Source organism: Styela clava, chromosome 1 (genome assembly GCF_964204865.1).
Source record: "Styela clava chromosome 1, kaStyClav1.hap1.2, whole genome shotgun sequence".
NCBI classification, from domain to species: domain Eukaryota; kingdom Metazoa; phylum Chordata; class Ascidiacea; order Stolidobranchia; family Styelidae; genus Styela; species Styela clava.
Window position 1 is genome coordinate 17,696,934 of NC_135250.1, and position 26,537 is coordinate 17,723,470.

General features: G+C 34.3%; 1 protein-coding gene across 6 annotated transcripts; it reads right to left on the reverse strand.

The window, feature by feature from the left end:
- Positions 1 to 292: 292 nt before the first annotated feature.
- LOC120346129 (SWI/SNF-related matrix-associated actin-dependent regulator of chromatin subfamily A member 2-like) lies at positions 293 to 26,130 on the reverse strand. Of its 6 annotated transcripts, none has more exons than XM_078111011.1 (35): positions 25,418 to 26,129; positions 25,105 to 25,334; positions 24,670 to 24,786; positions 22,867 to 23,015; positions 22,286 to 22,589; positions 21,769 to 21,955; positions 21,044 to 21,207; positions 20,553 to 20,662; positions 20,150 to 20,289; positions 19,610 to 19,722; positions 19,159 to 19,262; positions 18,686 to 18,838; positions 18,011 to 18,115; positions 17,394 to 17,567; positions 16,685 to 16,708; positions 15,580 to 15,735; positions 14,993 to 15,061; positions 14,260 to 14,415; positions 13,320 to 13,483; positions 12,503 to 12,680; positions 11,707 to 11,835; positions 10,631 to 10,744; positions 10,049 to 10,162; positions 9,722 to 9,821; positions 8,877 to 9,018; positions 7,981 to 8,123; positions 6,944 to 7,241; positions 6,414 to 6,531; positions 5,683 to 5,829; positions 4,565 to 4,946; positions 4,347 to 4,467; positions 3,399 to 3,606; positions 1,939 to 2,152; positions 1,550 to 1,683; positions 293 to 992 (listed from the first exon to the last, which is right to left on the reverse strand). In XM_078111011.1, exons 2-35 carry the CDS (start codon positions 25,280 to 25,282, stop codon positions 972 to 974), a joined length of 5,130 nt encoding a protein of 1,709 aa, XP_077967137.1. In that variant the 5' UTR covers positions 25,283 to 25,334; positions 25,418 to 26,129; the 3' UTR covers positions 293 to 971. The 6 variants fall into 6 exon arrangements, with proteins under 6 accessions (XP_077967137.1, XP_039271750.1, XP_039271726.2 ...); XM_039415816.2 differs by having other exon boundaries at positions 4,565 to 4,661; positions 4,797 to 4,946; positions 25,105 to 26,122; XM_039415792.2 differs by having other exon boundaries at positions 25,105 to 26,129.
- Positions 26,131 to 26,537: the final 407 nt, after the last annotated feature.

Below are 26,537 nucleotides of genomic sequence, written 5' to 3' on the forward strand. Positions count from 1 at the left end.
CTAGATTCACAAAAACTATTTGATATTAAAACAGAAACATCCGATAAAAAATCGATTTTATTTTCAGAAAATCATAAACATAAGAAATGGTTCCTCGGCTCCAAGTCCACAGTTGCACTCCCCAGCTCATTCACCACGGCTTTACAGAGTCAAGTAGATTTGAGCAAATTATAAAAAAAAATTCTTAGCAGCGTTCACCTCGACACAATAAAAAATTCTTAGCAGCGTTCACCTCGACACAATCCATTTCACATTTTTCTGACTGCCCGATCCAATATACAGAGAGATGACATAATGTACAATCATCACTTTATTCCAAATATGTACAAAATCATGCAGTTGGAACATGACAAAAATGACACAAACAGATAAGACAGACACAACACACAAAAAAAACAATGATACTCAAACAATCTTTTGAATGCTTTACTCCCTGCAAATTTCCATCATGAAAGTTACTACTTATTATGCCAGAATATTCATACAATATTGGCCCTATAGAATTTTACGACTTACAAAATGCTGCTAACCTATCTATAATGCTTTCAATTTCGTGTTCTTTGCTCAATCTGGGGCTTAGTGAACGAACATGAGTCACTTTTCTTGAAAGTGGCTAAGAAGGGAAACCTCACCTAACCAATCTTGAATATGCAAATGAACTAAAAAAAGTCAGGGTTCTACTGCATAAATCAACCTATACAATTAATGGATATTTCTGCAGGAAAAAAAACAAGAAAATAATCATGTCTCTTCAAAACAATAACAATATGATTGACTTGGTACAAATTATTTCATAGCATAAAGTTAACAAATACAAACATTACTTAACAAAAGTCACATTACGGCACAAGAGACAAAAATAGGGTCCCGTAAAACACATGAAAGACAGAATTGTTCAGTCCTTTCCACCCAAAGGGTAAATCTCCTCTTCATCAATTATCAAAGGGCCGCAAGCTTCAGGTAGATTATCACTATTCCTCACTCGACTGCGCCTGAAAGATAATACAAAGATTACAATGAAACTTCATAACTATTTGTGGGTACACTGGAAAGAAAATACAAAGGAGCTTAGAAGAGTTGAAACCGGTGCTTAAATCAAGTTGAATCATTAGGCCAGGTGTGTGCAACTTGTCAGACTTCTACTTCAGACATCTAGATGGGCCACACAAAAAAAAAGGTTTTCACAATGCAAACTTATTTAACATTTTAGTGAAAAACTTCAAATTTTGAGTTCTTGCTCAGTTTGTTAGCATCAGCTTTAGCAGCTTACAGTGATGAAGGCACCGGGCAAAACGGCGAAAGATTTAACACAGCGACAACAGCAAAAAATAACATGTATTTTTACCCTTGTGAGCACCTTTTTAAATAAACTGTCAGATTAGGATTTTAGGCCTGATGCGGAGTGCTGACAAAGACCACACCAAATGGCTTGGCAGGCCGGGATGTGGCCTTTGATCCGCCTGTTGCGCACTTTACACACACTGTCTTAGGCTAGCTTTGAGAATGAAGAGAAAATGCTCAGAACAAAAATTAATATAACATTCTATACCTGATCACTGTCATCTTCATCATCAGAAATGACTTTTGCTCTCTTCGAACTTTTGATTTTATGTTTGGAAGTCGATGCTTCTTCATTGTTCGATCCATTTGACTCTTTTGATAAACGGATTTTTACTTTCAGGGCTAGAAATGAAAAGCAAATTAATAATATTTTTATTTTTTTGAACCCTTTCAACTATACATGGGATATTCGAAAGACAGTGCCAATAACATACAGCAATTGAACGTCCGATATCAAGAAAAGTACGCACAACTATCGGTGTGAACTTCAAAACTGGCAACATATGAGGAGTATATAAAAATCTCCTAAGCAACATGAATGTATATGAAAATTAAAAACGAGTTGAAAACAAAATCAGCTAAAAAAAATTTACATACGTTCACTATCAGAATCGTTTTCAATATTCTCGACTGTTCTATCATTGATGCTGGAATCATCTTTATCTTGTGTAATACTGTTGTCGTCATCATCAGGATCTTCATCTCCAGGTGTGTTGTCATGTTTTGGGAGTGCTGGTAATTGTCCCGTTTTCTCAAGTGTTTCTCGAGCGTATGTAAATACCGTATTGAGCTTGATTGAGTCTTCGTAAATCTAGTTTGTTGAATAGTGGTGAAAAAATTAATTTGACTAGGGAACAAAGCATCGAAACTAGGGATCACAAAACAGATACAAGAATCGATTCGAAATAGCCTACACTACATTTTGATTACAAACTCTATATATTGCCCTGTGGCATGCACACTGAACATGCCTCACTAGAAAAATCAAATGAAATTCCATATTTAGCTGATACAACAAAAATAAGTGTCATAATAACACAAAGCAGCATATGCTCGAAACTTGTTTGGTGTATTTGCTATATGGATTCGTGTGTTGAACCATGGGATGCTCAGAATGAATTAATACATTTGAAATTAGTTGTATTTAATATTATAGATTCTAGAGCAGGGTTATCCAATCTTTATGGCCAAAGGGCCACATGTAGTTTATGAATGGTTGCGCGGGCCACAAGTTTGTCAATATTCGGTGCGATGAACGATGTAGCAATACGAAGTGAATTTTTTCATATGACAGTCAGAAATTAGTGATCTCACGTGGGATTTGACATGGTTCATCCGAGAAAAAACTTGCTCTTACAAGTAAGTAATGTTGGGCGGGCCGGCCCTGTCCTAGAGTAACAAGTAGAAGAAGTAACAAAAGCCAAAATATTTTCATTTATTTGAAAATCTGTCATTTGACTTCTGACAGCCAGATAAAAACTCCATTTTTAGATTCTATCACCGAGGATACAAATTAAATCAGAACAATGTTTATCTCAATTATTATGCATTACTACAATTTGATTTTTAAAATTTACAACGGTTTTTTCAAATTCCTTTTTTAAACATGACCCAATATCAATATTCAAAAATATTATTTCAGAATGTGTTTGGAATATTAAATGATTCGGTTTAGGCCAGTTTTAACCGGTTGAACCTATACTGTTGCAACAAGCCAACACTTCAACGAGAGTGTAATAAGTTGGGTAAGCTAAAATGAACCTTCAATATAGTAGTTTCAAAAAGGGGTGTGCAACATTTTTTTGTTGGTGAGTCATATAATCAGCTTCATACATCTAACTGGACCACACAAAAAAATTAGCGAGAAAAAGCAAGAGAAGAGAGTATGACTATCACTTAGCCTTACAGTAATAAATGCACCGGGTAAAACAGCAAAAGATTTAACTGTTTGATCAGAATTTTAAGCTGTCCCTGTTTCAAAACAGGATCTAGAGCCTTATGCATAACATAAGTAAAAAATGATCATATATTCATAAATAGAAATTATAAAAACCAACCAGAGATCCCTCGACGTTATAAATTTGTGTGTTTTTGCACAATGATGTAAATTCTTTTTCCAGGTCGTCAAGACACCTGTATTTATGTTGTTTGATTCGATCCCTTATCTTCTTGATGTCAACAGGTTTCTTGATCATTTCATAATAATCTGGAAGATCTCGACGAGCTGGTAACTGCATGAATGGGTCACTGAGACGTCTGCCAGAACTGTTTAACAGATTCGACAATGGTTACTGCTTATAAAGATCTTTGTATTAAAATAGTATATAGTAGCATAATAGCATAAAAATAGCATAAAGTATTGGATAAGAACCTAATTAAATGAATAACAAAAAGAAAGAAATGAAGCTATGCAAACTAGAAAGAAACCAAATCAGAAGATGATTTAGGAAAATCAATGTGCCATTAAAGAAAAAATAACTAGGGATTTAGTTAAATATATTTACACATTTTTAGACAATACAATTAATGTCAATTTTATCGTAACGAGCTTATCAAGGAGGACATTTTAATACTGAGCATGCAATTAGCCGGAAAACCAGCAGTTTCTTGAGCTCCAAGGAAATCACTCCGGCATAAAAATTTGTGGGTGCCATGGCCTAGTGCAGGGTGGTCACATGTGGCCAGCAGGCCCCGGGTTCGGACCATCCTGGACTAGTGGCCAGAGTAGGGCTGCCCAAAACACACCAGCACTTGGAAATTATAATCCATATCGGAATGTGTCTTAGGTAAAATCATGAAAAGTAACGATTCATAGAGAGTATATGGAAATACGAACTAATCCAAGTGTGTAGGTGTGATGTCAAGCGGAATATTATAGTTTAACAACATGATCTAACCTTCAGGCAAATATGACATTGAAATGTTATTTCCAGATACATACCATGAGCTTAAAATAAACTTAGTCAAACTCAAAATTATATTCACTCCGAAACAACAATTTTTACCCGTCTGAATACTGAATAACATGATCAATGATTTTCTTCATATTTTTCGTGAGTTTTGGAGGATTAGGCGTCATTTTCTCAGTTGGAGGACGGCCTCTACGCTTCTTCGCACTGCCTGGTACTAAGAAAAACAACATACCGGTATATATATAAATCAAGTTGAGAATAATTTTAAATACATCTGATGTGATCAAACACGATCGGGAGATAATTCTTACCTTCCATTTTTTCATCGTCTGGTCTTTTTCTTTTTCTTTGTTTCTTTTTCTTCTTTTGTTCCTCCAGTTCATCAACGTCAATTCCATCTTGAATTGCCTGGATTAGAAAGAAGCAGAATAATAGAAAAGAATAAATTATGCTCTGCCAAGTATGAGATGATATTGAAATGAACAAACAAGCAAGAGCCATACTATGTAGGTAAAAGATTTCAAAAAAATCTAGTACCGGTACCTTTTCCCATTCTTTTTCTGTGAGTGATTCACTGTAATCTACTTCTTTCCTGACCCTTGACCCTCGTCCAAAAAGTTTGTCACTTTCTTCGGCCATTGTCAGTTTATCAATTTCTTCAGATGTAGCGAGAAGCCATTGTGGAAGTTCATCCTATTTAAAATAAGTTTTAAGAGCAAAATTAGATTAAAGTGTTTTACGAAACTTGAAAATCTTTGCATCGATCCATATTCGATAACAATCTAGCCAGGAATATCAGCAATCTATAGCTAATTTACTTTTGGGAGAGTTTTTCACTCCTTTTCAGCCAAATATATGATACCAATCATGTATTTTGCAGAGATAAGAATGTGGATAAGATGGTTTTCAGGCAGGCCTGCCTCATTTTTCAAATTATCAATTCAGGCATTAGGAGAGCAAATAAGTTAAATAAATCGAAGGCACTAATAAAAATACTATGCAATTCAAGAGTCCTGCTGCACACTAACACAAATGTATTTCTGTAACAGTTTGTCTGACCAAAATCAGACTTCCCCTGACAAGCAGTTTACAACAATGACAAGAAAATCATGCGGTTTAAATACGGCGATAAATAAATTTGTTTGAAATTAAATTCTTTGTAATATACACATATGGATCCACTAGCGCAACGGCATTTAGAAAGGATTGAGAGTTAGTCTTGCGCAACCTCTACTGATACTAATAAGAATGTAGAAAATCATCGATGGACATTAGTCTGCAACAGAAGAGATCACCTAATTATACATATGATTCAAACCCAATTTCCTGAAGCTGAAATGTATTCAACAGTGCCATGACAACCACCACATAACATGAGCTGGTCATGGTATCTAATCTACCATGTTCCCACTATAAAGTATTAGCATACCTCTTCCATAAGTCTTGGCTTCCTATTTGGATCTCTTGCTTCTGCGCGACGTCGTTCAATATCCATTGTTTGAAACAATTCAAATTCCTCCTCAGTTCTTGCAATCATTTGATTGATTGTTTCATCATCAGGAACCTCATCTTCATCCTATTCATTTGAATAAGATGTATGGAAAAGACTCAAAACGCTGTTAAATTTCCTAGTGCTCAAGGGGTTAATATTCATTTGGATTGAAGATAAGAAAGCCCATAAAACCACTCAAATAGCTGATAAGATTTCCTAGGGGGTTAGTATAGTGGACCCCACTCAGCCCTGGTCGCAAGTTAAAAATATCAACACCAGTCCGAAAGCGATGAATTGAATGATGATTTGAAAAATTGTTGAAAATTATTATAACTAAAAATAGACTAATCGTAATTAGAAGATAAATTTTCCAACTTCATAATATTCAAAACATATATTGAACTCTTAGAATTTTAACGAGTCAAAGTTAAAAATTTTGGCTGAAATAAAAGTATTTGTAAAAAGATAGGCTTTTGAGTCAGGGTATAGTTGTTCGGGAGTTCTGAGAATCTCAAAATTACTCAAGTAAAAACTCAAAAGTAGTCAAAAACTTTTCAAGTAAAAGCCACTCGGATAGATGTTATTCGCCAGATCCTGTAAGCCTGTTTTTAGCCATCGATCATATGTACAACATCTGTGAAATAAGGTCACGCTGAAAAGACACTGACCTCATCTTCTGCAGATTGTCGAATCAGTGTTGATAACAAAGCTCTTCTCTCACTTCCTGTTGATTTCTGATCAAACATTCCAGCTTGGATGACTTTAGAGTCGACATTGAGTTTATATCTACACAAAAAAGTTGTGATTCAATATTACTATCAGCCGACTTAGCCGTTATAACCCTACATATGCATGTTATCTTCTTGTATTTATGAAGTAAATTGAACATCTTACGGTGCTCTCAAAGTATGTGCGCCATCTGGTGCACATACTTCTGGAGCGCCAATCTTACAAAAGTTATATTATGTTTCGAGAATCTATTTGCTTAAAAACAAATTTGTCATTATCTAGATTTCCTAAAAACGCCAAATATCACTGGTTACAAAATATGATTTATGCTGATAATGTGAGTTATTGTTGATGACTGGCAACACTGCCAGTTTCTTTTCTTTGCATCGCTGTTATTATTTTACACTGGACGAATTTCGTATTGTGGCATGAAAATGAAAACTTTGAAAATTTGCAAAATAAAACTGACCTAGCAGCAGCCAGAATCTTTTCCTCCACTGAATTAACAGTCATAAGTCTCAGAACTCGAACTTCGTTGGTTTGTCCAATTCTGTGAGCTCGATCTTGGGCCTGGACATCTTGATGTGGATTCCAATCAGAGTCAAAAATCAAGACAGTATCTGCTGTTTGTAAGTTGAGCCCTAACCCACCAGCTCTTGTAGAAAGCAAAAAGATAAAATATTCTGATCCCTTTGCATTAAATTGTTTCAACATTTCTCCACGATCATCAGATTTGGTTGTTCCGTCAAGGCGAAGGTATTTATGAGCTAAAAGAAATATTTCAATATATATTTACACGAAAATATATGCAAAAGTTCTTTCCAAAACATTCTTTTTAATAATAATAAAAAACTCGATTCGGGGACAGAAATCAATATTTTTGTTGACACGGGGCTGGAGTCATAGGTCAAAATTCCCTTCAAAAGGGATTTAGGAGCAGAAATCAATATATTTGTCGACCTGGTGTCAGTGTCATTTTAAATGGCTTGAAGTTAGGACTCGGTTGGTGTAAACTTTCACCGACTCTGCAGCTCTTATTGCAAGCAATAACTACATAATGCACTCTTTGTGATTTTCAGCACTTTCTAGCGCCTCATACCATGAATGCATAAGTACTTTTGTATTTTGCCTTTGAGCACATAAGCATGGCAGTTCTCATGTCAGCTGTAATAGACAGTTAAAGATAATCTTGGGAGTAAACATGAAATTAAAATTCAGAAGTACTGTAGTCTGTAGTACTTCAGAAGTATATAAAAGAATCTACCAAAAATTTGATTGGCCACTCTTTTCAGATGAATTGTTAAACCATTTTCTAAAGCATAGCATTCTTTTCTCAAGAAAGTAATAACACTCATCAGATTTTACAAATTATCATGATTACATATAAAAAATTCAATAATTTGGTATTCAAAAAATCTATTATTTCAAATTATGCTCAACTAAATTCTGTTTGCAACAGTAAAAGTTGATACCAAATGGTAACAAAAATCCAAAAATTAAAATTACATCTATAATTGAAATAATCTTCAAGAATTGTCATCAATGAAGTCATCTGGCAGAAAAGTAGAACTCTGTGATTTGTTCTCTTCAACTTTGGGAAGATACGATCAAGCAGTTCAAATTTTCCACCAGCTCGATAAAGGTCTGGACTGAAATAGTGAAAGAAAATTTAGCGCAAATAAATTCGAGACCTGAAATGAATCTAATTTTTAGTGGTAAATGTTGGTGGTTGTCAAAATTGAATCTTCTCCTAGTCCGACAACCGACATATTAAATGAGTTTGAATTAAAAAATTTAGGCGGATAAGATAAACGGTCATTTAATCAATGTGTTTATTGTATAGTTTTCTGGGCGCTCCCGTAGTATGTGCATCAAGATGCGAACAACCTGAACCCTAACCTGGTACCCATACTATGTTCAGGTTGTGCGCCATCTTGGTGCACATACTACAGGAGCACAGTAAAACGCCTTCTCAGATATACTGTGAATGATAATTTACAAATGAAACTATTCTGGATTATTCTCAAAATTGAGAATATGTAATTATTAAATATAATTATTTTCAAATCAACTCAAATATTTGTTTCAAAATGAACTCCTAAAATCGACGGTTTAATCATTTTTATTGGACACGTAGTGGACATAACGATCGTTTCAAAATTTTGTTGTTATTGTTATTATTTGTCTCCGTCAACACCTTTTGAAGAAATCGCTTTTCTCTTCGAATACTGGACCAATTGCTTTGAAATTTTCAGTGGTTAAAGATAAAAATTTTCTCCAGAAGGCTATTACTTTTATTTTCGCTATGACGTCATCAAAATTATGTGACTCTACGTGTCCATATATTTGAGCATAGCTATCTTGTTTATTATATCATACTATGTTTTTTAGAACAATCTTACCCAGAAACAATACCGCCTGGTATCTTCAAATGTTCACACATTGCTTCTTCAATATGTTGAAAAATAAACGGATGGTTGCAGATTTTCCGTAATTGCATAATCGTGTTCATCAATGCCTTCGCACCTCCTTTCCCTTGTTTTCCTGCAAATAATATAAAAAGATTCATATGGTAAAATAAATTTCCGAATTACTGATATTCGAACATTTTTTAATAAAATCATTCATTTGGTTATAGGTGTTGCATAATAACATCATCACAAATTTTTAGAATGTGTTCATTTTATGTAGGATAATAAAATTCTATTTTGCCAACAAAAACTAACTAACAAACATTTCTTCTACACATGATGAAACAGTATCATATCGTTCCAAATTAATGGGATTTATTGAGAAAATAATTTCAAATTATTGAAATAAACAGACATAGTAAAAAAAGCACTGAAAACTATACCACGGAACGTGATTAGGAAAAGAAAGACCAAACTATTAAACTGCGAAACAATCATAAATCCATTGTTAAACAGGTATGTGACAATATACAGATACATGAACATTGACTACAACTCATGGAAAGAATTATGCATTGGAGGTAATTAAAACAAATTCTCAAAATTTGGCAAATTTGAGTAAAAATAAAGGGTTCCAGTTATCCAATAGACAATCTTATAAATATGTATCAGTGGTTGCTTTACAGAGCCTTGTTCAGAGTAAGAAGTTCAGATGTAGAAAAACATCTGATTACAAAGACAACTTCAGAATTTTAGGAGAGAAAAAAAATTTTTCTCCAAAACAAAATCAATAATTTAGAAAAACAATTAGTAAAACTTTTTGCCCAACAAACTACCTTTCTCAGATCCATCAGTTAGTAGCAATCCATTCCTCTGCATATGACTGTACAGAAGACGTTGCAATGCTGACATATCACATTTGACAACGTATTCAACCTAAAGAAGTACAAGTATGTATTAGTAACGAAATAACCTGATAATAAATAAACATATCAATTCAGATAAATATGAAAATGTTGAAAGTTTGAAAATATTCATATAGTGCATACAATTGAAAGTTCACTGAGTAAACAGGAAGCATCTTCACCCAAATTCGATAAAATAAGTTCAAGGACGCTGGAATGTGGAAATGTGCCTAGGCATCTGACGTAAATATATCATACCTTTTCTGGCAGTTGTGATTCCACTTCTTTTTTCAGTCTTCTAAGTAAGAAAGGACGCAAAACTTTATGCAAACGGCGGATAATAAGAATAGTCTCTTCCTCGTTCAAATCCACCTACAAAAAGTGAAAAAAAAATAACAAACTTTCCAACAATTCATTTGCATGGTGTGGCCATTCATCTACTGTTACGTATATATTCTAAAATAATACTCTGGATTATGCAAATTAGAATATATTCAAAATTGGTTCATATTGCGTCAAAAGTGGTTCCAAATTGGGTCAACAAAGAACACATAGAAGTCTTTGAGTTTAAACTTTGAAATGCAGGTAAGTTGTTCAATTGGTTCTCTATTTTTCTAGAAATTAAATGAAAGCCTTTTGCTAATACTTCAATTGGCCAATAACAACTTAAATAAATAAAATGATTCTAAATTATTACTAAAATCAACAAGTTAAAATATTGAATTGCTCCGGATATTGGTTTTATTTTAGACATTCTTGTTCAGGTGACATAAAATTCAAACTCCATAAAAAAGCAACATTATGAGTTATAATGGGTTGATTTTATAGCACTATACCTACCTTTTCACCCGTCATTGCAAAAGGAGCATTGAACCATTGTTCAAACGTGGTGCACGACTTGAAAATGGATGGCAGAAGAAAATTCAACAGAGCCCAAAGTTCTGGTAGTTTATTCTGAAAGAAATACCAAAAATATACAATAAATATCTTGAAAATCAATTCCTTAGATGAGCACTTTTAAATATCGTTGCACACATTCAATTGTGACAAAACCATGTCTGTGAAGAAACTCACATAAATGATCTAGGCCAGGGGTGTGCAACATTTTTGGTCAAGTGGGCCATGTAACCAACTTCGGACATCTTGCTGGACCAAGGGTAGAGCTGGGCATTTTCGAATACCTGATGATTTCAGAATCGAATCTCGATACTTGGGAGACTTGAAATTGTCTGTAGCTTTCTTATTGTATTAGGTCTTCCGGCACATAAATTACTGAAAACACAGAATACATCACTCAGGCAGATTGCTGAGAGTTCACACACAATAAAAAACACGTTTTCATCAATAACTCACTACAGAAAAGAGTCATAATTGCGTTGAAAAAATATGGCTTCAATAAAAAAAATTGAGAAATTTTCCTCGACCATTGGAGGAAAAAAAGAAGATGGCGGCGATTCTAAATTTTGCTCTGAACTGATTCGAATAATTTCATATTCGATTCGAAATGCCCAGCCCTAGAAAAGGACCACACTAAATGGCTTGGTGGGCCTGGTTGTGGCCCATGGCCCGCATATGGCACACCCCTGATCCAGATACTAACTGTGTTTGCGAAGACCCAGCCCGATGTGTGACGTGCCCTGATCTAGATAGTAACTGTGTTTGGGACGGTCAGAATTCTTTTAATTCTACATAACCTAGAAATAGGTAGGGCTGTGCTGGGGTTGAACAATGAACAGACTTAACAGGGGTTTGAACCAGAGATGGGCTGCGATGACAACAAGGTTAGACCCAAGAAATGATCATTAATACATTCCACCTCCTCAGAGGCAGGAAGTGGAATTGCATACAGACCCAAAGCAGCATTTCCTCATGATTTAACATATTCGCATTCTTGATTTCAACAAAAACCGACATACTTGTAAAGGTGTTCCAGTCAATAGTAATCTGTGGGGACTCAGATAATAAGTGTTAAGAACTTGGGTTAGTTTACAATGATGATTCTTCATTCTATGACCTTCATCAACAATTTGATATTTCCATCGAACCTGGTTAGGAACATATTTACGTCGATAAAAAATTGAGCTTGTTAGGATTATAGCAAGAATGGCCAAAACAAAAAACCAACTATTTTCAAATATTATTCCAAAATATTGAATATCAAATTTATAAACCATAATTGGATTGGGTACAATTTTTGTAGTCTGTTGGCCATACTGTGAAACTTGATTGCTCAAAATAATTTTTTTAATAATAATTCTAAATTATTCCTGAAATCAAAAATTAGAAATATCAAATATAATTAATTTCGAAACAATTTGATTATCAGATCAGGTTTGAACTCAGTAACTGTTGTGAAATTTGAGCTACCATGCCTATGCAAAAAACATACCAATGAAATGAATGTATGTGGGGAAGATACTATTGCGATATAACATTTGAGTTGCAATTTTAATAATGATAATAATCATTATTATCTTCTGTGATCTGGCATGCTCAATACTAATTTATTGCTATGTCTAAATCCTTGTGGTGTTACTTTTAAGCAATCAAATTTCAATAATCCTTTTAAAATAGATATTTACTAGTGTTCATTAGCGGTATTATGTTAGAGGTAAATTTATGTTTCCCTTTTAAAAATGAACAATAAAAATGACAAAATATCGTATTTTCATCATCAGATATATTTTTAAAACAATATTTTAAGTCACTAACCTTAGATAGAACATGCTTATCCTTAATAACATATTCATAAGTTGTAATGACAACATTAAATTTTCCTCCTCGTAATTGCTGAGTAAGTTGCTTGCGTATCTGAGGTGCCCCCTTGTATGCAATCTTAATCACAGATGGAGCCCATTTCTCAAATTCCATCACCCAATTAGAAAGGGTTCTGGTAAAAAGAAATATATATTTTTAAAGTTGAAAATATTTTAAATCCATTCAAATCGATTCAAGTCCAAGAGCACTCATATAAAATTAAAAATGTAGCTATCGTGTTTCCCCGAAAATGAGACCTAGCCTGAATTTAAAAAAATGATTTTAATATAAGCCCTCCACTTGAGATAAGAACTAGTCAATAGCAAGAAATCTCTCCTACATGTTTTAAATGATTGGTCATTATTGAATAATCCATGTTTAGCAGTTTCATTAAATGAAACGTGTTACAGTATTTATAAGTAAATGGATATCGGTTTTCGTATTTTGTATGTTTGAAAATCTTATAATTCTCTACTTCGTAATTTTGTTGTTAATAAATGAAAATAAAAGACATCCTCGAAAAATAGGCCCTAGTGTAATTTTCCGGAAGAAAATTGAAATAAAACCCGGTCTTAGTTTTGGGGCTTCACGGTACCAGCTGCATATAGACTGATTGTTGTTGTTTTTGTGACTGATGGTAACATCGCATATTTAATTGAAATGATTTCCAAATACTGGAAACACTGTTTAGCAAAGAGCTGTCTCTAGTCTATTTATCAACATATCTCTGATTTAATCATGTGTATTCAAATATATACATGCAAGTACTTACGATAGGGGAACAATAATCAAAAATGGCCCATTGACATGTTTTTTCTCCATCAGGTGACACACAAGAGCAATGGTTTGGATAGTTTTTCCTAAACCCATTTCATCAGCCAATATTCCATTCAGATTGTTGTTGTACAATGAAACAAGCCACTCAAGGCCTTTGACCTGAAAAACAAAATACCCAGGAAGGGTTAATTATGTGCGAGAGGATTGCTAGACTCCTCGCCGCCCTAGGGTGGTTCACGTACCACTGGTCGATTTTAGCTTCTTCCATCATCAAGTTCATGCATCTGAAAACAAACTGGTTAACTAATCCCACAACCGACATGGACTGGTAACCGGACGAGAGGCCGTGGTTCGCCATATGAATGATCCATCTTATGGGCTTTCCTCTACTTTGGGATAAATATGTAAATTCTATCTTAAACTGTATATCATGAGTTTAGAACAAATTCTGGTGAAATCATGTCATGAGTTTGTAATCGAAACAGCAGGGTTTATAAGTCTAAGTAATTAGTCCCATGTCAAGCTTGAAAGTGAATTAAGTCAGATAAGACTAGTTGATACATCTAAGAACAATGGCTCATGAATAAATGTCAACTGAGAACAGTTTTTATTGGACACAAAGTCGCCATGTTGATCGTATTGCTGATTCGTTGTTGACGCCGCTTTGTCGTTGTGAAAAAATCACTTTTGTTCATAACTAATTAACTTGAACCAAGGCTACCGATACTATCGTTAGTTATTGGACCTTGTTACCGTTATTTTAGTGAATATATCATGGACTGATATCGACGTTAACATCTAATAAGTAAATCGAATCTGAAATTTCAATCCTGTAACTTGGTATTTGGAATTTAGGAAAAATTTTTTGAATACCAATTCCTGAAATTGATACAAAAATAAACTAAACAACCTTAATGTTCACATTTCCAGCTTACCTGGTATTCTTTCAGTTGTCCAGAAACCATAATGCCTGGTTGATCAGTAATAATTTCAGTTATAGAATGAGCAACTGTGTAGTAGCTGCGATAATCAACAACACTTTTGCCTTCACCACCATGTGTATATTCATCATCAATTTCTCCACTTGCCACCTCAATTTAAAAAATTTAAAATGTCGATAACTGAACTTTATGATAATTTTGCAATAATTTCCCCAAATCTGAATGATTCTTGCACCTAAACATTGACATAAATTATGATATTACTATCCGTTGAGAGTTAAGACTAACAACCTATACCTCTTTCTCCTTTCTCAATGCTTTTGCACTGGTGGATCGATATACTTATAAGGCAAAAATACTATAGCAAGAATTTAGATGTCTATTCAAAGCGATTCAAAAGCTTTGGTGCACATTAACACATCACAGAATAACCCTTTTTCTACTTATAATGATCAATATTATGATGTAAAAAAGCAAATCTTCCCAAAATATAAAACAGCTATTGTTTTTGAAAGGTGTTGAATGTTTCAGGTTCGGCATTGCCTACTCTGTGGGTGAAAAGGTTGCCATGCGATTTGAATATCTTCAACCAGTTACACCAACATAGCTAGGTACAATACTACAACCACTATACCATCCAACCATCGTAATTAAGTGAAATAATATTGATTGTGCAGCAAAATTATTGAGCAAGCAATGAGAAAGATAGAGCTCTTTTTCTACTTACAACTTCACTGGAAACTTCTTCCATTTTTTCTTGTGATCCTTCAACAGATTCATCAGCTTCTTCTTCCTCCTGAAATAGGAAATCTTGGTTACAGTGGCCCTGGATGGAACTCGCACTGATGCTCTAGTGCAGTGGTTCCCAAACTTTTTGAGCCGCACCCGCCTTTGGAGTTTATTAAATCTCGCACCCCACCTCAAAAGTAACTAGCTAACAATAAGCTACAAATAACAGAGTGTGAGGCAAAAGTATGTTTTATTCTTGAAACATGTTGAAAATATGTGGATTAAATGTAAATACCCAAAATAAAGAAAACTAAATATCCAAAATGAGGCGGGCAAGATCAAATCTAACAAATATTTTTATTTTTAGCTTCACGCGCCCTCAAAACCCCCTTGTGGGGTTTGCCCCACCATTTCAGAGTCACTGCTCTAGTGCAAAAGAACCAAGAATTTATTTTTTTCTACTATACTTGTTATAATTATGAAACTCAAGTATTATCAGTATTTTTCCCTGTGAAAAAAATAACAAGATAAAATTAAAACACGATTTATTCTCTAACAAATCAGGTAGTGCAGTGAAATACCCACTTCCTCTTCATCACTATCAGTTCGTGGTGCAACTTGAAAATTGGGATGCATTTCGAGCCATGCGTCAAGGTTGGATGCACGAGGGGCATCATCTCCAGTCATTACTTCACCTGTCTCAGTATTTAGAACAGCGATGTGACGGTCTGCATCATCAACCTAAATGCAAATGTTTATATTAAATATTAACTCATAGAAATAGCCAGTGTCAATTTGTATAGAAATGATAAAAGTATTTTTGATATTAGCACTATGTCTAAAATATTAAAAATTAGTGCATTTGGGGAATTTTTTTGAATTCACAGACCAAATACTACTATTACATTAACGGGAAAATGGAAAATTTGATTTCTCGTATCAAAGACAAAGGCTTGGTTCATCATGTATAAAGTACCATAATAAATTTATGTAACATAATTAAATTCCATTTAAAATTTTCCTGAATTTAATTCCAAACACAAGTCTACCAGTACTTCATGCAATGAAATAATGTTTATTTATGCAGCATATATAATAAACCGATGTTCTGAGATTATTCAATGCTGCCGGTTACAGCTGTTTGCTACTAACGTTAGGAAAATTTACATTAAGTCGTTATGTATAAGTATTTCTGTTTTGAGATAATAGTTGCCTTGATGGCAATCTTGTATATGAAACTTATTGATTGATGATGCCAAACTTTTTCAAAAATACAGAATAAAACTTTATGAATTCATTTTGGAAGGTATCTGCATTTTTGTATCTATGTACAGTAGGTATAGGCAAAGCAATGCGACTGGACATACAGTGGACTTGATGGACAGTCTCGCAAATTGATTTTGGCGAGATGAAGCCCAGCGATTGACGGACACTGGTGCATAATGAAGATAGACTAACAGTAACAATACTTCATATCCATATATTTTTACATTGTTCTGTTGTTTCAAAACTTTTCCGTTTTTTTTTTTTCATTATTATAACAAGTTGAAAGTTTCAATCTTATGATTAAGACAATTAAAAAAGTAAAATTGTAGTTTGTATCTTTGTATTAAGTTAATGGAATTAGTCCTTGTAATCAATGTAATAGGATTATGAAACATACATGCATCCTTGATTACATGCAACTTACATTCTCGCTTTCTGCGCCTTCAACCTGTAAAGCAGTCAAACACTACGATCACTGAGCACTTATAAGCGTTTTTTTTAATTTAAATTTTAAAATGTTATGTACAATGTCCTTACTGAATCATTAAAGAATGCACTATTAATATCCACTATATTTTTGTCTTTAATTCAGATATATCTGATATTATCTGAATTCCTAAAAAATATCTTCGAAATAGCTTGGATAATCAAAATGGATCGATTCGAAATTAGTAACAGTAAGTAGTAAATTCCTGATTTATTTAAAGGAATAATTCGGATTCAAAAATTTGTCATTTAAGCATATTATGCTTATTAAGACAAAGGAAGGTATATCTCAAATTCATTTTGTATAAATTTACATTGATTTTTGTTGTTTGCTGAACATTACCCAATTAAAAAATATTCCACATTCGAAAATATAATAGTAATGTGTGTACCAGGTTAGGGTTAGGCCATAAATTTGTTCCGATTTTCTTTATTTTAGTTCTATTACGAGTTCGGGGACTGTCTGTGTTAGCCAAGTAAATATACCCCTGCCCATAGGTTTCAGTCCCTCCACACAAGTTGACGTGAAGTAGGTAAACAGAATTAGTTACCTCCATATTGGTAGTTGGTACACACACTTCTGGAGCGCCAAATGGCCTAGCATTAATTTAGACAACAATTTTCTGACATCCCTACAATATGCTTACTTTTTCTTTTTTCTTCTTTTTTCTAACTCCCTTCTTCTTAGCAAGTAGTACTTTGTGTTCTTGAACCAACTGTACAATATTTCCGATGTATTCATCAGTTTGTTTGAGCAAGTAAGCGAGTCTTTTATCCTTCTTTTCATCAATGAGTTTCCTATATCCTTCCTCATCTTCAGCCTGTAAAAAAAGAGACATTGAGTGAATAGTAGTTGCCTAAAAAGATGGTTAGACCAGGGGAAATTGTTTTTGATATTTCAAATTCTTGATATGGGCATGATTCTATCGAAATATATATGATCTGTTTTTACAGACTTTGCCATATAAAACTATGAGTGCGCAATAGTGCATTGTGCTTTGGTGCCTAACTGACAAACAAAGAAACACAATTTTTCAGTTCCGACTTAGGGGGGGGTGATATGAAAAAAAAAGAAAAAAATATTTTAGTGGACGGACATCACCTGAGATGACGAAGAATCTCTAACAAAAACGAATGATATCTTGATGAAAATTACCTAGTTATTTTTTAACCGGAGTCTAATAAAATGGCTTATCTCAAACTTTAATACCACCATATAAGTTAAGAAGTAAATACAAAATTGAAGACATGAATTGTTACGCACCATTAGTCTTCTCATTCTCTCTTTTTCAATTCTTTCCTGTTCTTTTCGTTGCTCTCTCTCCGTGTTTGCATGATAAAGGAGTATCGCTTTGTTCAATTTTCCAATCTGACAAACACATTATTTTTATGATATTTTATGTGCATAAAAACAGGCTCATGTATGGCATTGATTAAATGGGAATATTGTAAAATAGAGCGAGATTTTGTTTCCAATGGGTCGCATTTGTATAACAGAAAGATCCAGAGTTTGGTAACCTCTGCAGTGCAGAAATTTCTAAAACCATCTGTACAGATACAGCAGGGGTGAGAAATTACTTTTCTGAGTGAGCCAGTTACAGATAATAGACTCGGTTACTTGGCCGTAGGCTCAAACTCAATATACAAAATTATGGATAAAAAACAGTTTATTTACAACAGCTAGTTCAACAGGTTGGAAAACTTTATATAAAAATAAGAAGGACAATGTAACAATTGGGGTCATTATATTGTTATTTTCACCAATATTTTCAAAGGTAATTTATATCCATAAAAACTATAGTTGTAATCTCAGCAGACACAAGTGGCCCGAATGAAACATTTCGGTGGGCCGGATCCGACCCGTAGGCCGTAATTTGTCCACCCTCGAGATACAGACTACACTCAAGAAAGAGGATGAAAAAGCATTTCAAAACTTCACCTTCGCTGTACAATTTCTATGATAGTCTTTAAATTCCTTGCCATGTTGAATGATGCTTTGCAAGAAATCATGATGCTTTTGACGTCTTCGTTTTTCTGCTTCCATGCGTTGTTGTTTTTCCATTCTTTCTGTGATTCGAGCTTCTCTGAGAGTCTAAATAATTTTACATTCAAGGAAAATTGACATAATTGATCCTGTGTTATTTCCACTTATGTCAACAGACTCTGCTTATACAGTCTAGGTCTATATGAAAGTTTAAAAAAGCCATAGAAAAATTATTGAAAAAAAGAGTCTACTGAGTCGTGTCAAGTGAAGTGTAGCTGCCGTTGTAAACATTAGAATATTTGTATCTAGTCATATTCTTATCTCAAATGATTAGGTGAACTAAATCATGGATTGGTAGAGTCAATTGTGGAAAAAAAAAGTACAGTAAAAACAGACTGAATACTAGAGAACCGAAAAATGAAACAAACTTGTCTTTTTGTCCTCTTGTAAGCTCTGGCATTCAAAGCGGTTTCAAGAGTAGTATCACGCTTCATGGCACCCAGAACTTCTTGGCGGAGTTGTTTTTGAAAACCTTAAAAATGATGGATGCAATTTGCAATTAAGTATTATAATACATAAATAAAATATTACAATTGCTATCGTGAACTATTTTACCTAGCACATATTACCAGATAATACAAAATTTGGAGTGAAATATCAGGACCCAAAAGACTGAGGAAATTTGAAAAAAATAATGTAACAGCCTTCTAGTAATGTAACCTACTTTAGAAATACTCTTGTACAGGAACACTGCATCTTGGGATGTACGAACCTTTGCCTATAGTTTCAATAAAAATTTAGGACTGATCAAGTGGGACATAATTCATTTTTGTGTGAAAAAATTTCTGATCCATGTAATATGTATAAAATTCCACCTACCAAGCAACCTCAGTGCTTTCAGTTCAATTGTTGCCTTCACTCTCAAATCTTCAGCTATGTTGGCAGGCAGTCGCTCGAGCAAATCAATTCTTTGAGCAATCCGTGCTTGGATCCTGAAAAAAGATGGCCACAAATTTTAATGATATATTAAAAACAAAACAGTTTTAGACTTAATTACTGACATGTTGAAATTGAAGTTTAACAAAGTTCTCGTGTTTTGTTCCAACTTCCTACCCAGTATATAATAAATCAAGCAGGCAATGCCAGACTGGGAAAATCGAATGATAGTTTCTTACATATCAATGGCTGCTTTCACAGGGTGTTGTTAGCAGTTAGTGTGTAAGAACGCCTCATTAAAAAAATTCGCAATATTTTTGCCATAAAATTTAGGTGTATATATCTGCGCTATGTAAACCTCCTATAAGAAGCTTCCAAGTTTGTAGAGAATTTCTAAGAAGCCAATAGAAAATTACCTCTGAGGACTCCGCATTAAGAATCTTATATTTGCGGAAATCAACAAACTTATTAAAAATCCTCTACCTGTTTTCTCTTTCTTGCAAGATGATATTTGGATCGATTCCTTCAGGTTTTTTCAATGGTGTGAGTTTTGTATGTTTGGGTGGTAGTTTCAGTAGAGTTGCCAGATCCTTTGGTTGCTCTGGTTTTGCAGTAGCAGTTACCTAAAGAAATCAAAATCTCACGCTCTATTTAAGATTATATGAAAATACTGTTTTGGTGAATGGACTAAGAAAACTCAATCAGACCAAAACTGATAATAATGTTAGGTAATCTATGCTCTTGTGACTTCACTCTCCATATGATCCAATGTTAAAATTGTTTGTTGATGTCATTTATTATTTCCCCCCATATTATGGAATTGAAATGGTTCAAAGTCTATTAAAAACATTTATTATAATTTGAGATAACCATTTCCACTACTTACAGAAGTTTTTGCAGCAGCAGCAGGCTTAACATTCTCTTGACCAGAAGCAACAGTAGTGGTTGATTGTTGTTGTCCTTTAGTATCAACAGAAGGAGACGAACCAACCAAGGCTGGATTCAGCAGAATAATACAGTACATAAAATAATATCAAATTTCGCTATTATTAATTTTGATTCGAGTCTCGAACCATGTTCGAGTCACTGCTTTCCCGGGCCACAAGTCAAGATAATTCACTGCTGTTTCGAGGCACAATTCATATCATAGTAAATTTCATAGACAATAATTATGTGGGTAAACATGGGTCATTGATAGTAAGACTCAGGATTTCCAAATTGAAATATTATTTTTTTAAATCTATAGCAGTTGCAAAAATGTTTTTTTATCTATCAAGAATGACAATTGTTAAGCATAACATAATATCTATAGTTAATTAATATATTATTGGATTGTACGAAGTATTTGATTCATGTTGACCCCAAGAGTAGACTCACTTGTTCCAGTGCCAATGGGCTGACGTTTTCCACTAGTTGCTTGTAATAACTGATGCGGAATTCCTTGTTGCCTCGCCAACATTTTATAAGCCATAATTTGTGCTCTGAGTTGGTACAACTGAGGATTAGAAAATGCAACTTGAGTTCCTGGAGGCAACTGAGCCCTAAAAAGAAAATGGCATTGCTCAATCCATAATGAAATATATACTAGAGACACCATATCACTTTTTTTTGTCAATACAGATCCGATACCAACGGTAAAAGCGATACAGATACACAGATATTTCAAAAAGCGATATTCAGATAATATGTAATTATCATCTTGATTGTAAAATACAGACGGGATAAAATAATCGTCTGTGAGCAATATTTACAGTAAACATTATTTCAGCTTAAAAAACAGGTATCTTTAGAACTTGATAGACTTGAGAAATTGATAGGACGAATTGATATCATTAGAATCACTACTAAAGGTTTCAAGTACCGGTACTTGAATTAATTACATCATAAATTGCTTTGCATACAGAGGCGAGCCTCTATTTGGTGATAACTTGAGTTTAAAAACAGTAAAAGTTCAAAATTGTAATAAAATGTCATGGTACCAGAAAACGTGATGACATTAATTTCCTTAGAGTCTTAGTGGTTGTCTCTACAGAAAATATAGTCTTGTAGGTGAAAATGAAAACCAACTTTAAATAAAACAATGTAAAAGCAACAGTAAATACCTGGTTGATTGATCCGGCAATACTGTTGGTGGTTGGGGTGTAGCTTGACTACCTGCAGCAGGTGGCGGTGGTGCAGGTGCTCGAGCTGCAGGTTGAGATTGCGGTGCTATGTATTGTGGGTGCTGAGGTGGGTATCCATGTTGTTGAGTCTGTGGAGGTTGAGCTGGGTACTGAGAATAACCTGACACTGGACATAAAAATCCATGTTTAATGATATTCTGGGCAGGAGTGTGCAACCTTTGATACATTTTTATTGTGGGCCGGATTTGGCTCGCCGGCTGCACACCCCCATTCTAGGACCTAAGCTCAATGACCTTGTGGCTAGAGGCTAGAGCGTAGGGCTTTTTTAACTATGTTTATTAGGTATCGTGGGTTTTCACTATAGAAGGCTAGTAAATTTTGATAGTAGATCCCTACATAACAGTGGGTACTATTACAGACCCTTGTTTAGAGTGAAAATACTGTATGGAAAATAATTAAAATCTGGAAATCCTAAATTCTTGATCATTTCACTAACTTTGTTGTTGTCCTTGAGGAACTTGCTGATGACCTTGGGGTGCCGTCATATGGGACTGTGATGGCATGTGTACTTGTCCTTGAGAAGGTGGGTGTCCTTGTGGTGGTTGCATGTGACCTTGAGGTGGTTGCATATGTGCTTGGGGTGCAGGCATGTGAGGTTGTGGTGGTGGATGTCCTTGTGGCACCTGAGGATGACCTTGGGGTGCCTGCGGATGAACTTGGGGTGCCTGAGGATGACCTTGTGGAGGCGGGGGATGACCTTGAGGAGGTGGCATGTGACTTTGTGTCGGCATGGGAGTCGCCTATCGTACAAAGAAAAAATATTACAAGTTAAAGTATTTATACTTTATTGCTAATAGATGCTAAATAGAAAACTTAGCGGTAATTTACATAAGATTATAACTCTATTCTATACGAAACGATAATTTCTTATCTCTGGAACATATTTTCATAGCCTTCCATACGACCAGACAAGTTTGAAAAAGATAACGATTGGCTAAACTCAGTCATACAGAAAAGTTTTCTCAACATATAAGGAAAAAATATTACTGAGACTTTTCATAATATTTTTTGGTTCACCTTTTGCCAAGAACCCATACTATCTTGAGTATATTGAACTTGCTGTGTTGGTTGACCCTGATAATGTTGAACTTGAGTATGGCCTTGGCTAGCTGGGGGTCCATATTGTGCAGGAGGTTGACCTGCAGAAGGATGAGGTTGCTGCATCCCTGTATTATATAAAAGTAACAGTTATGAAAGGATTCACAAGTGTTTTTGGGCCCAACCAATACATCAGCATTGGTTAATAGTACTGATAGCGAACAATCAATCATGAAATTGCTATCTATAAAAGTTTGCTGATGGTTTTCTTTAGAATATTTCTAGTGTTAACAGTTAAGTACAGGAAAATATGCTATTATTGAGTTGCATCTCAGCTGAAGCAAATAAAATAAAATAGTAAGTTCATTATTATTTTGTTGAACTCATTGAATCACTAAATCCAACAAAAGGATTTGTAAGTTCATTATTATTTTGTTGAACTCATTGAATCAATAAATCCAACAAAAGGATTTGTAAGTTCATTATTATTTTGTTGAACTCATTGAATCAATAAATCCAACAAAAGGATTTGTAAGTTCATTATTATTTTGTTGAACTCATTGAATCAATAAATCCAACAAAAGGATTTGTGTTAACAATCTTAAAGAAAAGAAGAACCAAAATTAACTTTACTAGACTTGCATTTTAAGAATCATATGAACAAAATTTAAACTATTTTTCCGAGAACAATTCACCTTCTTGTATCAAATACATGATTAACATTAAATACAGAAAGCAGTGCACAATATTAATCAATACTTTGTTGCAAATTGATATACTTTAGTGCAATCAAAATTTTAGTTCTGAGCACAATTTTTAAATACCGGTACATACTAATTGAATATGGGCATTTTCATTTTCAGTGTTGCACGAAATTGTAAAATGTTCTTTCTGTGCAATTTTGTTGCTACTTATAGCTTCTTTTTTACAAGTGGAATATGGGCTTTAAGTTAAGTGTAAGAAAACTATTAGCATTGACTAAAAAGTGGTTTTGGTGTGTGTTATTATGAGATATGAATTGTCACATTAATTTCATGTAGGGAAAGCCTTGATTGTATATATCAGGAATGGCGAACCTTTTTTAGTGAATGGGTCAAAATTTATATTTTATTGTGGAAAAGAAGACTATAGGTCATAGATATCTAAAAAGGTTTGCATCAATGAAAAGCTCGCTGTTATGTCTTTTCCACAAGTGTTATATTGTGGTATTGTGTTCGCATGCATATGAATTACCAAAAAGCATTTGCAATTCTATGTCAAATCTTTTTCATGGTTTCGAAAGAGTTTAGAAGAAATTTTCACTTTGAGAGGATTATATTTTCATCGGCTTCTAGCAAATTAAAGTCACTATCATCCTGCTTGAATATTATTTTGTTTCCCAACGGCATTGTGTGCTGAAGAATACTCTATTCTCAGAATTTTTTGTATCGCCTTGTTTTCTCTTTACTTTTGCTTCAAATAGGGACTGGGGCCATATAACCATCCCTGCATCTCATTGTTATGTCCTAAGCGTTGTCGCTGCATGTCACCAGTAGCTGCATCACAGTATACTATGGTTGTTCACTTATTGTTGGATTGAATCAAGGCTGGTTTTAATATCAATTTTTATAAATGAAATGTTGGTATATTTTTTTGCATCAATTCGTAACTTGGTGGGTCAATGGTTCACCATCCTTGGTATATATTATGATAAACTATGGTAAGCGGCAACGGTCAGTACTTTTTATATCAATTTAAATGAAAATTATTCAGCATTATAAAAATAATTCTAGCACTACATACCCATGCCTGGGTGATGTTGCTGTTGTCCCATCTGTGGGTTATACTGTGATTGGGGTTGTTGTGTTGGGTGAATAGTTTGACCAGGCGGAGCGGTACTGGGTGCAGAACCATAGCCCCCTGTTAAATCATAAAATAATAGAAGTCATTTACCGTGTGCATGATATATTACAATATTTGGAATTCTAACCAGTCACAAATCTTTTTAGATTCGAAAAGTCCATGTATATTAAATTCAGAGACAAACATAGCTTTGTTATGTTTTTTGTTTCATTCTGTTACCCCACTAACTGCAGAATATTGCAGCCATGACCTTTTAGAAGAGATATGGAAATACAGGTACCTGCAAAAGGGGCATTTCCAATATTCATCTTAATTCATATTCAATTGAAATTTCATCTTTCTGAATATCCAAATAGTAGAAATCTGTTTACCAACCTTGAGCTGGATAAGAATAGTTCGGAGGTTGGATCTGTGGATTCTGCTGCATTGGTTGACCCTGCATCGGGACTTGTTGGGTCGGCATTTGTTGCTGCTGTTGTTGGGGCGGCTGCGGCATCTGTCCTACAGGTGGAGGTGCACCTGGGCCAATTCCCCCAAGTGATTGTTGTTCCATGACCTTTAATAATCAAGTAGATCTTGTCTGCTAGTAAAGGCTAAGCTAAAACCTGAAAAACAAAGAAAGGAAATTTGCATAATCACACAACTGAACAAATACTAGAACTGAACAAATACTAGATAGACTGAATACCTAATAAGTTACTGTTTCCGAGACAAATACAGTGTTTGTATTATTGCACCAAATGTCAAGACATCTCGGAAGCACAGAACTGTGCCCTACTGACTGTACTGAAACAGAAAAGGCCAAAACTGTATACTTTAAATGTGAAAGAGAAAATATGTTCCAAAATAGAGCAAGTTCAACATAGAACACAATAAACAAAGAACCCTATGGACTTGGTATATCTGACAGTCTGAGGGTTAGGTCAGTGCTTTACCAACCATGAGACCATAGAGAAATTCCTTTCCCCGGGAAAGAATATTGCTGTTTTAACCCTAGGGTTTCGGCCCGGTCATAAATGGCTGATCTGTGTCATAATTTGGGTTTATGACTAAATTAAATTTATTTTGGGGGGTCAATAGTATTTCATAGTGGTCTGCATGTGAACAAAACCAATTTCAAAACTCAAAATGTTTGAGTTTAAATACCCATGCTTGATCCGAGTGTTCTTAATTACGGTGATGTCATCATATTTTTTTTATGTATAATTTTTATTTTGCAACAAGGTCAATTTTATTTGTATGAGTATTTCAAAGCTTAAAAATAACCAAATAATCTATGGTTAGTTGAAAACGAAGTATTTTGAACGCGCGAGCAACGTTCTTCGGCTCATAATAAACAAACAAAGATACCAGACAGCACGCGATCAAATGCTCTTCGATAAAACGAATATCACTTCACTTACAAATCCCAGTCTTGTTTTATCTTGAAAGTGACGTATAGCTCTTCTAAAAGAGAACTCTTTCTCTCGCATATCAATCACGTGTCGACCACAGCGTTAAAAGTGAGAAACTTTTTCTCGAAATTTTTTGAAATTTCTCTCTTCTTACTGGCATATGGTCGGACGCATTTACGCTACGTAATGTGGGCGCGTTTTAGTGGAAAGCGACGAAAATAAGCTTTTTAGGGACACATTAAAGATGTCTTTGGCATTTTTGGTTGGTGAAATATTAAAAAAATTATAGAAGGGTGTCAAAATGACCCAGGAACACCAGGGGTCATTAGGTTGGAGGAAATATAGAAATATTATTTTGTATAAAAAATTCCTATAATAAAAACATTTGAGAAATTTTAGGTGACAGTAAAAGCC